The sequence below is a fragment of the Vombatus ursinus genome, unplaced genomic scaffold, assembly GCF_900497805.2.
Source record: "Vombatus ursinus unplaced genomic scaffold, bare-nosed wombat genome assembly UNPS02009835.1, whole genome shotgun sequence".
Lineage (NCBI taxonomy): Eukaryota > Metazoa > Chordata > Mammalia > Diprotodontia > Vombatidae > Vombatus > Vombatus ursinus.
This window is the reverse complement of record NW_020949613.1, coordinates 25330663-25347217: the sequence shown is the minus strand read 5'-3', so window position 1 is coordinate 25347217 and position 16555 is coordinate 25330663. Positions and strand designations below refer to the sequence as shown.

The following is a 16555-nucleotide window of genomic DNA, read 5'->3' as shown; positions in this document are numbered from 1 at the left end:
AAACAATTATAAAAGATCTGAATCTTAAATCTTTGCTCTCTAAACTAAAAGAAAACCAGCAGAGCCCATTCTTCATCTTTCAGGGGAAAATTAGCTCCTCAGCTAAGGACTTTCAGCTGAAGCCTAAAGTTTAAAGAAGAGAGAAGCTTTGCAGGGTCGTACCTCCAATAAATCCATTCCTGGCCACAAGCAACAGTTAAGTGACTTGCCCAAGGTCATGCTGGAGCTAGCCCTTAAAGCCCAATTATCTGCCTTCACATCTCATTTCAGTTCTGCCATTTACTACCAAGAGAACAAAGGTAAATATGGGGATAATGAACAAGCTGCAAGCTAATAAACAAGAAAGTCTAGGGTAAAACTCTCTGGGACAACCCACACTGGGAAATTTTGAAGGACATCCTAAAACTTGACAATCTCTGTTCCTCATTGTTCACACCAATAGGGTTTAAAACATCTTTAGAGTAACTGAAAGTCTGTGGTGCCTCAGCATGTGGCATGTGTGGAAGAAGCAATAAGAATGCATCTTAACCTATAGTGAGCCAAAGAAAGACATAAACTGAGATCTAAAGTATTGGGTGATAGGAATAGAAAAGGAAGTAGGTAGGTAAATTATTTTGGTTCCACAGAAATAGAGAAACAGTAAATAGGATATCTGAAAATGTTTTCCCATAGAAACATTGCTCTTCATGGTGGTAATGTCACTAAAACCTATATTAGCATGTTGTTATGCTTCAGCTATGTTAGTTTGATTTGGCTTTTGGGAAGTGACCTAGAGACCAGGCAGCATGATGCATTGCAAAGAGTGATGGGTTTGGAGTCAGGTGATCTGGGCTTGAATGCCAGCTCTGACACTTACCACCTATGGGACCTTGCATACCTCTTTGTGTTTCAGTCTCCTCTTCTGTAAATTGAGGGGGTGGACTCAATGGCCTCTAAAGTCTCCAAATTTCACCCAATAATGAAATGCTAGCTTTGCTACTTATTACTTGTGTGATCTTGGATATGTCACTTAAATTTTCTTTAAATGTTTGGGTTTTTTTTTTACATTGTAGTCATTTACTGACCTACCACCTTCCATCATGACCACTAACTTCACTCTTGTTAATGAGACAGTGGAGGTAGTTGTACACTAAGTTGGTGAGAAGGCAAGCAAATATTCATCTAGCCATTTTTGTAGGCCAAGCTACTCCTGTCCTTGGGTGTGACTCTTCCCTGTAGGGAATGATTTTCTATTCAAATCAAGCCCATGAAAATAACATGCGCCTACCTCAATGACACCCAGTCAAGTCACTGCCCCACTAATGCTACTGGCTTGTTTTCCTGGACTAACTCCAGTATTCCGCATACTCTGAAAATCTATAAAACTAAAACAATATCTCATTTCTACCTCTGAGCCCCCAGCCAGAGAATGCACTCTGACAAAATACTACGGTTTTAAATCTCTCTCCCTCTCCCCTCTTCATTTTCCCAACTTATCCTCTCAAAGCTGCATTTAAACACACTAAACACACAGTTCAGGGGCAGGTAGGTGGCACTGTGGCTAGAGCACTGGCCCTGAAGTCAGGAGGCTCTGAATTCAAATACGGCCTCAGACCAAACACTTGACACTTATTAGTTGTGTGACCCTGGGCAAGTTACTTAACCCCAATTGCCTAAAAAGAAAAAAAAACATACAGTTTAGCAATTCAGACAGTTAACAACTTCGTCACATTTTCCAACTTAGAAGACAGGGTAAAGTTTAAACACAAAGGGGTAAATAAACTTTAGAAAAACACTAATAAGCCTGTCCGTCTCCAGTGGCAAAAATTTAGACACATGCCCTATTAGAAGAGAGGAAAACAAATAAAAGAAGGAAAATGAAGAATCATTGCCTAAATTTAGTATGCAGTTCTACTGAGTTTCTGCAACATAGGATCTCCTTCTGAATGCCTTATGCATGAGTCAAAGGATTTAAACACTGGCAACCTCCTGACTACAACTGTTCTTTCACTTCTATGGTGTCTATGTCTGCAATGCTTTCCCTCTCCTAGATATTTCTGCTTCTTCCTTTTTCTCTTCCCACAACTTCAAAAAATAGTAGGAGCTAAAATATGAATCCAAGTTAATCTGTCTGCTACTCCCAAGATCAGGGCAAAATATCCTGAGCTTTTTCTCTTTGGGAAACAAGGAGAAGAACACTAGGAGACTCCTTCCCTACCAACAGACATTCCTCTGTATTGGCCTAGTCAACTTGGCAATGATGGGAGAAGGGTAGTGAAGATAGCAACATATTTCTTTAATCCTTTAAGGATTCAAAATGTTGCATATCCTAGCTCTCATAACTCTACCAAGAAGAGGGAAATATGTTTCATCTTCTGTTCTTTGGGACTAAGACTTGTCATTCCAATTTGGACTCAACTGCTTCTGAGTGTTGTCCTCATTTGCATTGTTGTAGTTATTCTATATAACATTTCTTTGGTTCTGCTTAATTTGCTCCACATCCATTAATACAAGATCTCTCATGTTTCTCTGAAACTTTTATTTCTAATTTCTCATAATCCAACAATGTTCTATTATACTTCTAAGAGATACAGGATGGACTCAGAGTGGGGAAGATCTGGGTTTAGTCCTGCTTCAGATATGAACTGTGTGACCAAGGCAAATCATTAACTTCTCAGCAATTGAAACAATTCTGTTTGACTATAGGTCAAGGATACATTGCCAATCTATATTGGCTAAGTAAATTTCTACCCCAGTGAGTTCACTGTACCTAAAAAATAGGTCTGGACAATAGATAGGAAGAAAAATAGATAGATAAAGATTAGATTCAACAATTTATTTGATGCTCACCAAATCAGTGAGTCAACAATTATTTGTCAAGTGCTTACTATGTAAGCATATAGCAAGCACTATATAAATGTTAGCTATTATCATTACTATGTATCACTGTATTTTAGATATTTGCTTTTTTTCTAGTATTTTGTTATTATGAAGACTTTGGTATATGTGGCACCTTTTTTGGCTTTTGATTTGGGGGTATACATATGTGCATATACATATATATACACACATGTATGTATGTGTGTATGTATACGTGTGTTTGTGTATCAAATTATTTGACATTTATAAGACAGACAGGTGGAACCAAGATGATGGATAAAAGGCAGGAAGTTGCCTGAGCTCCCCCCAGTTTCCCTCAAAACAACTTTAAATCAAGCCTCTGGAGTGACATAACCTACAAAAGAATGGAGTGAACCAATTTTCCAGCCCAAGATAACTTAGAAGAACTGCAGGAAAGGCTTTTCTCACTTGGGTAAAAGGAAAGCACAGCCAAGTATAGGTGGTTTCTGGGCAAGCCAGCAGGAGACCCCTAGCCTTAGCACAGATCGACAGCTGAGGTCTCCTGCTAATGACTCAGCAAGTCAGAGGTACAGTGAGCTAATTGTGAGGCCTCCAGCCTCAATGCAGCAGGCCTGGCAGGCCCAGAGGCCTCAGCACAGCCAGTCAACAGCTTGGTAAAGGAAGCACAAAAAAATGGGAAAAGCACAAAAATTCATGAAGAAAACAACTCCTCAAAAAGTAAAATTGACCAAATGAAAAAGGAGGTACAAAAATTAGCTGGAGAAAATAATTCCTTAAAAATTAGAATTGGGCAAGTGGAAACTAATGGCTCTATGGCAAAATAAAAAAACTGAAAAAATAGAAGAAAACATAAACTACCTCACTGGAAAAACAACTGATCTAGAAAATGGATCCAGGAAAGATAATTTAAGAATTACTGAACCACCTAAAAGCCACGATCAAAAAAAGGGCCTGGACAACATCTTTCAAGAAATTATCAAGGAAAACTGCCCTGATATCCTAGAACCAGAGGGTAAAATACTAATTGAAAGAATTCATCAATCATTTCCTGGAAGAAATCTCAAAATTAAAAGTCCCAGAAATATTATAGCCAAATTTCAGAACTCTCAGGTCAAGGAGAAAATACTGTAAGCAGCCAGAAACAGTTCAAATGTCAGGGAGTCATAGTCAGACTTACATAGGATTTAGCAGCTTCTCCATTAAAGGAATGAGGGCTTGAAATATGATATTCCAGAAGGCAAAAAGAGCTTGGATTACAACCAAGAATCAACTACCCAGCTAAATTGAGCATAATATTCTAGGGGGGAAATGGACATTCAATGAAATAGGAGACTTTCAAATATTCCTGATGAAAAGACCAGAACTAAACAGAAAATTCCATTTTTTAAGCTGGTATTTATATAGTACTTTATTTTTTTTATTAATTTATTTTGATTTATCAATAATCACTTCCATATGTTTTTGAGTTTAAAATTTTTCTCCCCCTTCCTCTCCACCACCCTCCCCAAGGCAGCGCATAATATGATATAGGCTATACATTTACATTCATATTAAACATATTTTCATATTAGTGATGTTGTAAGTAGAAATTAAAACCAATAGGAGGAACCATCAGAAAGAGGAAACAAAACTCAACAGAAGAGAAATTCGGTTTCCATAGTTCTTTCTTTAGGTGTGGATACCATTTTCCATCACAAGGCCTCTGGAGATGTCTTAGGTCCTTGTATTGCCAGGAAGGGTTAGGTTTATCAATATTAGTCATCATACAACATGACTGTTATTGTGTACAACGTTCTCCTGGTTCTGCTCACTTCACTTAGCATCAGACCATACAAGTCCTTCCATGTTTTTCTGAAGTCAGCCTGTTCATCATTCCTTATAAAATAGTATTCCATCACATTCATATACCACAACTTGCTCAGCCATTTCCCAATTAATGGGTATCCTCTCAATTTCCAATTCTTTGCCACCACAAAAAGAGCTGCTATGAATATTTTTGTACCTGTAGGTCCTTTTTTCATTTGTGTGATCTCTTTGGGATACAGCCCTAGAAATGCTATTGCTGGGTCAAAGGGTATGCACATTTTTATAGCCCTTTGAGCATAGTTCCAAATTGCTCTCCAAAATGGTTGGATCATTTCACAACTCCACCAACAATGCATTAGTGGCACAGAAAATTCCATTTTTAAATACAAAACTCAAAATAAGCATAAAAAGGTAAACAGGAAAGAAAAAACATATGTTATTCAATAAGGTTAAACTGTTTACATCCCTACATGGGAAGATGATGCTTGTAACTCTTAAGAACTGTATCTCTATTAGAGCAGTAAGAAGGAATATACATAGACAGAGGGTGAGAATATAAGTTGACTTTGATGGGGTGATATAAAAAATTAAGAAGGGGCAGCTAGGTGGTACAGTGGATAGAGCACTGTCCCTGAAGTCAGGAGGACCTGAGTTCAAATCCAGCCTCAGACCAAACACTTGACACTTACTAGCTGTGTGACCCTGGGCAAGTCACTTAACCTCAATTGCCTAAAAAAAATTAAGGGGTGAGAAAGAGAATTGCAATGAGAAAAGAAGAAAGGGAGAGGCAGAATGGGGCAAATTATATCATATAAATTATATCAGGCATGAAAGACCTATTATGGTAAGGGAAAGAAAAAAGGAGGGCAAGCATTGTTTGAACCTTATTCTTATCAGATTTGGCTCAAAGAGGGAATAATATGCACACTCAGTTGGGTATAGAAATCTATCTTACCCTGTAAGGAAGTAGGAGGGGAGAAGAAAGTTCTCTTAAAGGAGAAGTTAAGTGAGTTTTAAGAGAAAATAGACAGCAAAACTCTAACAGCAAAGGACTTCAACTGGTCCCTCTCAGACCTTGATAAATCCAAGCAAAAAATAAACAAGAAAGAAGTTAAGGAGATGAATAGAATCTTAGAAAAGTTAGATATGACAGACTTTGGGAGAAAATTGAATGGGAATAGAAAGGAATATATCTTTTTCTCAGCAGCATTTAGCCACTACACAAAAATTCACCATGTATTAGGGCATAAAAACTACAAAATCAAATTTAGAAGGGCAAAATATTAAATGAATTGTTTTTGGATCATGATACTATAAAAATTAAATTGAACAAATGGCAGTAGAAAGCTAGATCAGAAATTAATTGGAAAGTAAATAATATTATCATAGAGAACAAGTGGGTCAAAGAACAAATAGACAATCAATAATTTCATTAAAGAAAATGACAACCATGAGACAACATGCCAAATTTATGGTATACAGCCAAAGCAATGCTTAGAGGAAAATGTACTCCTCTAAATTCTTACATCGATAACATAGAAAAAGAGCAGATCAATGAGTTGGGCATGCAACTGAAAAAAAACCAGAAAAAGAAAGACATTTAAAAGCCCAAATTAATCACCATACTGGAAATCCTGAAAACCAAAAATGAGATTAAAAAAATTGAAAGTAAGAAAACTATTAAGCTAATAAATAAAATTTGGAGCTAGTTTTATGAAAAAAAACAGTAAGACAGATAAACTATTGGTTAATTTGGTTTTTTAAAAAAAAAAGAAGAAAACCAGATATCCAGCATCAAAAATGAAAAAGGTGAATTTACCACCAATGAAGAAAAAATTAAAAGAATCATTTGGAAATATTTTGCCCAGTTATGTGTCACTTAATCTGACAATCTGAATGAAATCAATGAATATTTACAAAAATATAAATTGCCCAGATTAATAGATGAAGAAATAAAATACCTAAATAGCTCCATCTTAGAAAAAGAAATTGAACAAGCAATCAATTCACTCCCTAAGAAAAAAATCCTCAGGGCCAAATAAGTTCACAAGTGAATTCTATTAAATATTTGAAGAACAATTAATTCTAATATTAAATAAATCATCTGGAAAAATAGGTGGAGTTTTATCAAATGCTGCTAATACCTAAACCAGGAAGAGCTAAAACAGAGAAAAAACTATAGACCAATTTCCCTAATGAATATTGATGCATAGAATTTAAATCATATGATTATCTTAATAGATGCTGAAAAGGCTTTTGATAAAATACAGCACTTATTCCTATTAGATACAGTAGAAAGGATAGGAGTAAAGGGAGCATTCCTTAAAATAATAGGCAGTATCTATCTAAAACCAATAGCAAACATTATCTGTAATGGGGATAAGCTAGATGCCTTCCCAATAAGATCAGGAGTGAAGCAAGGATGCCCATTATCACCACTATTATTCAATATTATACTAGAAATGTTAGCCTCAGCAATAAGAAAAGAAAAAGAAATGAAGAAATAAGAATAGGCAATGAGGAAACAGAACTATCATTCTTTGAAAATGATATGGTGGCATACTTAGAGAATCCTAGAGAATCAACTGAAAAAATACTTGAAATAACTAGCAACTTCAGCAAAATTGCAGGATATAAAATAAACCCACATAAATTATCAGCATTTCTATATATTACCAGCAAAGCCCATCAGCAAGAAAGAGAAAGAGAAATTCCATTTAAAATAACTGCAGACAATATAAAATCCCTGGGAATCTACCTGCCCAGGCAAACTCAGGAACTATATGAACACAATTACAAAGCACCTTTCACAAATATGAAGTCAGATCTAAACAATTGGAAAAGTATCAATTGCTCATGACAATTCTGCCTAAATTAATTTATTTATTCCATGCCATACCAATCAAACTACCAAAAATTATTTTATAGTGGTAGAAAAAATAATAACAAAATTCATCTGGAAGAACAAAAGGTCAAGAATATCAAGGGAATTAATGAGGGAAAAAATGTGAAGGAAGGTGGCCTAGCAATACCAGACCTCAAACTAAATTATAAAGGGGCAATCATCAAAACTATCTGGTACTGGCTACAAAATAGAGTGGTGGATCAGTGGAATAGAGTAGGAACAGAAGACACAGTAGTAAATGACCACAGTAATCTAGTGTTTGATAAACCCAAAAATGCTAGCTTCCGGGATAAGAACTCACTAGTTAACAAAAACTGCTGGGAAACTGGAAAACAGTATGGCAGAAACTAGGTATATTTCAAAATCTTATACCATATACCAAGATAAGATCAAAACGGGCACATGATTTAGACATAAAGGGTGATACCATAAGCAAATTAGGAGACCAAGGAATAGTTTACCTGCCAGATCTATGGAGAAGGGAAAAATTTATGACCAAACAAAAGATAGAAAGCATTACAATATATAAAATGGACAATTTTGATTGTATTAAATTAAAAGGTTTTTGCACAAACAAAACCAATGCAACCAAGATTAGAAGGTAAGCAGAAACCTAGGAAACAATTTTTATAACTACTATCCCTGACAAAGGACTCATTTCTCAAATATATAAAGAACTGAGTCAAATTTGTAAGAATATAAGCCATTCCCCAATGGGAATCCCATAGTCAAAGGCTATAAACAGGTAGTCTTCAGATGAAGAAATCAAAGCTATATATAGTCACATGAAAAAATGCTCAAAATCACTATTGATTAGAGAAAAGCAAATTAAAACAGTTATGAGGTATCACCTCATATTTATCAAATTGGCTAATATGACAGAAAAGAAAAATGATAAATGTTGGAAAGGATATGGGAAAATTGGGATACACACTGTTGGTAGAGTTATGAACTGTTCCAACCATTCTGGAAAACAATTTGGAGTTATGCCCAAAAGGCAATAAAACTGTGTTTGTCCTTTCATCCAGCAATACCACTACTAGGCCTGTCTCCCAAACACATCACAAAAAAGGCAAATGGATGTACATGTACAAAAATATAGCAGGTCTTTTTGTGGTGGCAAAGAATTGGAAATTGAGAGAATATCCATTAATTGGGGAATGGCTGGACAAGTTGTGGCATATGGATGTAATGGAATACTATTGTGTTATAAGAAATGATAAACACGTAGATTTCAGAAAAACCTGGAAAGTCTTATGCAGAGTGAAGTGAGCAGAACCAGGAGAACATTGTATACAGTAACAGCAACATTATGCATGGATCAATTGATTGACTTAGTTCTTCTCAGCAATACAGTGATCCAAGAAGGTTCCAAGAGATTCATGATGGAAAATGCTACTCACATGCAGAGAAAAAACTGATGGAATCTGAATGCAGATCAAAGCATAATATTTTCACTTTATTTTTTTATACTTTTTTCCCCTTTTAGTCTGTTTCTTCTTTTATAACATGATTAATAGGGAAAAATGTTTTATATTATACACATATATAACCTATTTCAAATTGCTTACCATTTTAGGGAGGGGGGAGAAAATTTGGCTCTCAAAATTTTATTAAAAATGAATGTTAAAAATTGTCATACCAATCAAACTACCAAAAATTATTTTATAGAGCTAGAAAAAATAGTAAGATTCTTTTGGAAGAATCTGAGGTCCAGAATATCAAGGGAACTAATGAAAAGAAATGCTATGGAAGGTGGCCTAGCCATTCCAGATCTTAAATTGTATTATAAAGCATCATCATCAAAACTACTTGGCACTGGCTAAGAAATAGAGCTGTAGATCAGTGAAACAGGTTAGGTATGTAAGACACAGTAGTAAATAACTATAGTAATCTACTATTTGATAAACTCAAAGAACCCAGCTTCTGGGATAAGAACTCACTATTTGACAAAAACTGCTGGGAAAAGTGGAAAAGAATATGGCAGAAACTAGGCATAGACCAAAATCTTACACCCTATATCAAAAAAAAGTCAAAATGGGTGCACAATTTAGATACAAAGGCTGATACTATAAGCAAACTAGGAGAGCAAGGAATAGTTTACTTGTCAGATTTATGGAGAACAGAAGAATTTATAACCAAACAAGAGATAGAGAACATTATGAAGTACAAAATGGATAATTTTAATTACATTAAATTGAAAAGTTTTTGTACAAACAATGTCAATGCAACCAAGATTAGGAGGGAAGCAGAAAACAGGGAAAGAATTTTTACAACCAGTGTCTCTGATAAGGGCCTCATTTCTAAAACATATAGAGAACTAAGTCAAATTTATAAGGATACAAGTTGTACTCCAATTGATAAATGATCAAAGGATATGAACAGGCAGTGTTCAGATGAAGAAATTAAAGCTATCTATAGTCATGTGAAAAAATGCTCTAAATCACTATTGATTAGAGAAATACAAATCAAAACAACTCTGAGGTACCACATCACACCTATCAGACTGGTCAACATGATAAAACAGGAAATTGATAAATGTTGGAGAAGATGTGGGAAAATTGGAACACTAATTCATTGTTCGTGAAGTTGTGAAATGATTCAACCATTTTGGAGAACATTTTGGAACTATGCCCAAAGGGCTATAAAAATGTGCATACCCTTTGACCCAGTAATACCACTTCTAGGGCTGTATCCCAAAGAGATTATAAAAATGGGGAAAGGACCCACACATACAAAAATGTTTATAGAAGTTCTTTCTATGGTGGCAAAGAATTGGAAATTGAGGGGATGCCCATCAATGGGGGAATGGTTGAACAAGTTGTGGTATATGAATGTAATGGAATACTATTGTGCTATAAGAAATGATGAGCAAGTGGACTTCAGAAAAACCTGGAAAGACATATATGGACTGATGCTGAATGAAATGAGCAGAACCAGGAGAACATTGTACACAGTAACAGCCATATTGTGCGATGACTAACTTTGATAGACTTAGCTCTTCTCAGCAATGCAAGGATCTAAGACATCTCCAAAAGTCTCATGATATGATATCCACATCCAGGATAAAAAACTATGGAATTTGAATGCAGATTGAAGCATACTATTTGCTCTTTTTTTTCTTCTCTTTTGTTTTGTTTCTTCTTTTTTGTGGCTCCTCCTATTGGTTCTAATTTTTCTTTACATCATGACTAATGTGAAAATATGTTTAATAGGAATGTATATGTATAGCCTATATCAGATTGCACACCACCTTGGGCAGGGAGGTGTAGAAGAGGGGGAGAAAATCTAAAACTCAAAAGCTTATGTTAAGTGAATGTTGAAAACTAAAAATAAATTAATAAAAAATAAATTTTAAAAATCATCTTTACATGTAATTGGAGAAAATAAAATACTACTTAAAATAAAACACTATTTAAAATAAAAAAAATTTATAGGACTCAGTTAACTCATCTTTAAAATAAGGGTGTTGGACCAGATAATCTCTAAAGAGTCTTTCCAGTTCTAAATAATATTATCTGTGACCTAGTTACTACATATAACATCTTCCAAGGATCCCTGGTCACAGATAGAATTTTTCATTGGCAGCATGGTATTATGTGGCTAGTCTTGAAGTTAGGAAGATTTGGGTCCAAATCCGGCCTCTGAGACTTATTAGCTGTGTGACCATGAGAAAGTCTCTTAACCTCTTGGAGCCTCAGTTTCCTTTTCTGTAAAATGGAAACAATACTCTTAATGCTTACCTTGCTGCACTGTCATGAGGCACAAATGAGATAGTACGTGTAAAGTGCTTTACAAACTCTAAAATATTATTGGTCAAATATCATTGGTAAATATTTCAGATATCATTTATAAATATGAATTTCAATTTATTCACAATTTGGACACTGCCTGTACTATTTCCCAGTTGGTAAGTAAGGTGAATATTTAGGTATTATCATTGCTTACACCTTAATAATTGTCACCACCTGCAGATTAGCTCCTGAGCCCAGCTCAGTAACTGACCTAATATATTATATTCAAGTAATAGAAATGCCTATGCACAATTCTTTATATGAGACGTTTTTGCCTTTTCTATATAGAGTTGTCACTCCCATATCACATCAATTTAGAAGCCAATTCCTTCATGTTTCACTTTGAATTATCCCTGTGGATAAAAAAAATAGGCTCAGTCAGCATAAGTATATATTCTGTGCTTTAGAGCATATTAGCAAAGCCAAATGCAATAATAGAGGGAGAAAGGGAATGGTGTGGCACTCACAGCTGCAAAATGAGAAGAGGTCTGGCTTTTATAGGATCTGTAGTTATAAATAACTGCCAATTAAAGCGCTTGTCCAAATATTTGATTTGATCCAAAGCCTCTCAGCATCTATTTGTCAACAAAAAGAGAAAGAAATGTCCTGAGAACTTATTTTGTCAATCAACAAGCATTATTAAAGTACTTCCTATGTGATGCATATTATGCTAAGCACGGGGAATGCAAATAAAGGCAAAAATAGAAAAACTGTCCCTGCCTTCAAGGAGGCAGGAGGCATGAGGGACAGACAGTGTAAAGGTATGTAGGCAGGAGACAAAGTATCCCATGCAAGGAATAGCAAGTATTCCTAGGCTGCAGAGTGTATATATGTAAATCGGTCAATAAACATTTACTAAGCACCTACTATTTGTCAGTCAATGTGCTAAGCCCTGGAGATACAAAGAAAGGCAAAAAACATCCTCCCCCCACCCCAGCCCTCAAAGGGCCCACAATCTAAGTGGAGGGTCAGGTCAATATGCAAACAACTATTAACAAACAAGCTTTGTGCTGGATAAATACGAAATAATCAACAGAGGGAAGGCACTAGAATTAAGAGGGATTGAGAAGGGCTATCTGTAGAAGGTGGAATTTTAGCTGAGACTTGCAGGAAGCCAGTGAAGACAGGAGGTAGAGATGAGGAGGAAGAGCATTCAATGTGTGAGGGTTAGCCAGTGAAAATGCCTGGAAATAGGAGATAGAATGTCTTGTTCAAGGAACAACAATGAGGGATATACAGGGAGGATGTAAGGTGAAAGAAGATGAGAAAGGTAAGGAAGGGCTAGGTTATAAAGAGCTTTGAACAACTGACAGAAGATTTTAAAATTTTGATCCTGTTGATGATAGGGAGCCACTGGAGTTTATTGAATAGCAGGGTGACATGGTCTGAGCTGCATTTAAGGAAGATCACTTTGACAACTGAATGGAGGATAAACCGGAGTGGGAAGAGACTTGTGGCAAGCAGACCAACCCGCACACTACTGAAATAGTTCAGGCATGAGGTGATGAGGAACTGCTCCAAAGGAGTGGTAATATCAGAGGAGAGATGGGGACATATACAAGAGATGTTACAAAGGTAAAATCAATAGACCTTAGCAAAAGATTGGATGTAGGGGGAGGAGGTGAGAGAGAATGAGGAATCAAGGAAGATACCTTGTTTGGGAACCTGGGCGATTGGGAGAATGGTAACCTTGAGAGTAATAGGGAGGTTTGGAAGTGGATAAGGTCTGGGGGGAAAGATGATGAGTTCAATTTTGGACCTGCTGAGTTTAAGATTTCTTACAGGACATCTTACAACTGTCTGCAGTCTATATATTATGTTTACAATTCAAGATGTCTAGTAAGCAGTTGAAGCTGTAAGACTGCAGGTCAGCAGAAAGGTTAGGGCTGGAGAAGCAGATTTGAGGTGATAATTAAATCCATTGGAAATGAGGAGATCACCAAATGAAATAGTATAGAGGGAGAAGAGGGCTCAAGACAGATCCCTGGCAGACATCCACAGTTAATGGAGATGATCTGAATGAAGATTCCACAAAGGAGATTGCAGAAAGATCAGTCAGATGGGGAGGAGAACCTGGAGACGGTAGTGTGCTGAAAACCTAGAGAGAAGAGAATATCAAAAACAGAGTTATTGACAGCATCAAAGGCTTCAGAGAGGTTAAGAAGGATGAGAAAAGGTCATTGGATGTGGCAACTAAGAGATGATCAGTAACTTTGGAGAGAGCAGCTTCTATTAAATGATAATATTCAAAGATAGATTGTAGAAAATTAAGAAAAGAGTGAGAGGAGAGGAGAGGAACCTATCATAACTAACCTTCCCAAGGAGTTCATCCATAAAAGGCTGGAGAGATGTGGCGTGATGGCTGGAATAGAGGGATTATATGGTGGGGACAGGGCTGTTTGAGGACAGGGTATAAATATGCATGTTTACAGGCTGTAAAGAAAAGAGCCAGTAGTCAGGGATAGATTGAAGATAAATGACAGAGTGAGGATAATAGAGTAGGCAATCTGTTATAGAAGACAGAATGGAATGGGTTCACTTATGCTTGTGAAGGGGTTAGCCTTGGCAAGAAGAAAGATAAGGGTAAAGGAGGACGTAGTGGCAGAAGACATCTAGGTTGTGTGAGATGAAAAGGGAAGAAGAGAGAGTTCTTGGTGAATAGCCTCAATTTTTTCAATAAAATATGAGGCAAGGATCTCTGCTGAGAGGGTGGGGTGAGGGGAAGCCATGGGAGATTTGAGGAGGGAAACAAAAGTTGAAAAAGTGCTGTGGGAAGTGAAATAGTGAGTTAAATAGGAAGATATAAAAGGAGTGAGGACCAGTTGAAGTTATATAACATTTGTAGTGGAATCAGTATGGAATCAGCTGAGTCCTTTTCAGGGCTGCTAATCCACCTTTGGTGCCCACCTTCACCCAACTTCACCTGTGGCTCCAAAAAGCTATAGCCCATGCAGTGGCCACACCCTGGTAAACCATTTCAACAGATGGGCTACACCAGGTTAAAAGTAACTGACAGGCCTCAAACCCATCGGTGAGTTAGGGGTGTGTCTACTCTGAGCAGGTGAAGCCTTCCTCCAGTGGAATGGGCAGATGAGAACAATTTGTTCCAATGGCCATGAAGGCAGATGAAGCAGGCTCTGTGGAGCACTGAGAACTTGGTCAGATATTGCAGATGCAAACGTCATCCACTGCATCCTGGGCCATTGCTAGTCATCTTGACTTTTGTCTTGCCACTGGACTCTCAGTCCTCTGGGCAATTCTTAGACATGTTGCTGATCTGCATTAACAAGAAGATTTCCTCGTCTGGAAGTTCCTTATACAAGTAAAATCACAGGTCCAGTCTCAATGCTCAAAAATTCTTTCAAGATCTTAAGTGTAGAGCCACAAAGGACCTTAGAAGTCACTCACTCTGCCACTCTCATTCTACAGATGAAAAACTGAGACTCAGACAAATCACTTACCCAAGATCATCCTGGTAATAAGTAAAAGAACTAAGTCCCTTAGCTCCAAAAACAAGGGCTCTTCTGAACACAGTCTTTTCTGGGAGAGAAAAAGGCAACCTGTCAAAATAGCAACTGGCAATAACCAATCTTGATCCCAGAAGACAGTTGATGAAACACATTTCCTTCTGTTGGCAAAGAATTGAAGCACAACTTAAATACTGCATACACTGTAGATGTTCTTGCTGTCCTGACTCTGTTGCTTAATCTTTTTTGGTTGTCACAAGGCAGGGGAAGAGTGAGGGAACATTAGGAAATGATTATGGTACAAAAACCTAAGTCATCAGTATCGCATTTAAAAAACAGGTGGAAAAGAAAGTTCTTGCTTATTACAGCTGTGTTCACTGTAGTCTTAAAGGGCTTCTGGAGTAATGGGAGGCTAAGTGTGAGGAAAATAAAAGCCAAAAATAAATCTGGACAGGCAGAATTATCTTCCTTATACAGTCCTAATCTCACAGATTAAGGCCCAAGAGGGGTTTCATTTACTACACAAAATTCAGTTTATAAAAAGTCACTGAGTAAGATTATTTCTAACTTTTTCATGGAGTCAGACACTAATGCTTCTGGAAAATCCCAGACCAATACAGAAGGGTGATAGCACATTGTCCAAATGCATTGACAGAGCTATGTATGGTCCCAGAATCAGAATGGCAAGGTAGCTTTGCTGATTAGATTGTAAATGCATAAGTAAGGAAGTATGAGAGTGGGCTCAGTCAGTATTGTCCCTTAGTACCTAATTTTCACTGTAGTGGTCTAAAAACAATTCCATTTAAAGCTCTCAAAAATTAGCATAAGCAGATGACTAATTAAGAATTCAGTGCCTGTGTCACACACCTTCACATCCCACTGGCATCTATCAGAGGTGAGCTTCCTGCTAATGAAACATCAGCCTGAGTGGGAAACAGAGAGACCCTGGCATAGCAAACTAAATATTCATTTGTTCTTGAAGATGTCTGTGGCTCCCATAAGGGCTTTGGAGAAAATTAAATGTCAGCTGCATTGGCATCAAGTTTCTCAATACCATCATTTTGAAACCTTTTGTTTGCCCCAGATTCAGGTTGGTCCTGCAGCAGTTACATTTAATGGTCCATCCATTTCTTGCTAATGCCACAGAAAGTCCAGAATTTCAGTGCAGTTTCAGGGGCTGAAGAATTACAGTAAAGCCCTAATTTATATCGAGCCCAGAGAGGTGATAGAAGGCAGTGAAGAAAGCACTGAATTTAAGTCAAATGATATGGGTTTGAGACCTGGCTCTATCACTTACTGGCATGTGAATATGGGAAAGTCACTTATAGCCTATGGTCTGGAGCACTATGAAGGCACATCATAGGATCATGGATTTAGAACCAAAGGGGCCTTAGATGTCAATCTAGTTGAGCCCCCTTATTTTACTTACGAGGGAACTGAGGCCCAGTGAGGTTAAATGACTTGCAGATATGAGCTCTACTTCTTGTAACATATGTGATACTAGGCAAATTATTTAACTTATCCAAATCTCATTTCCTTCATTAATAAAAAAGGAAGGGTAGGAAAGGAGGAAGGGAGGGAGGGAGGGAGAGAGGGGAAGGGAGGAAGGAAGAGACAAAGGGAGGAAGTGAGGGAGGTAGGGACAAAGGAAGGAAAAAGGGACGGACAGAGAAAGAAGGGAAAGAAGGGAGGGATGAAGGAAGGAAGGAAGGAAGGAAGGAAGGAAGGAAGGAAGGAAGGAA

General features: G+C 37.1%; 1 protein-coding gene across 1 annotated transcript in view; it reads left to right on the top strand.

Annotated features, from left to right (window-relative positions):
* Nucleotides 1–217: 217 nt before the first annotated feature.
* IMPG1 (interphotoreceptor matrix proteoglycan 1) overlaps nt 218–16555 on the top strand; it is a 188754-nt gene continuing 172416 nt past the window's right edge. Inside the window, exon 1 of the mRNA XM_027852906.1 lies at nt 218–299. Coding sequence (XP_027708707.1) covers nt 218–299 — 82 coding nt within the window. The remainder of the gene's footprint in view (nt 300–16555) is intronic.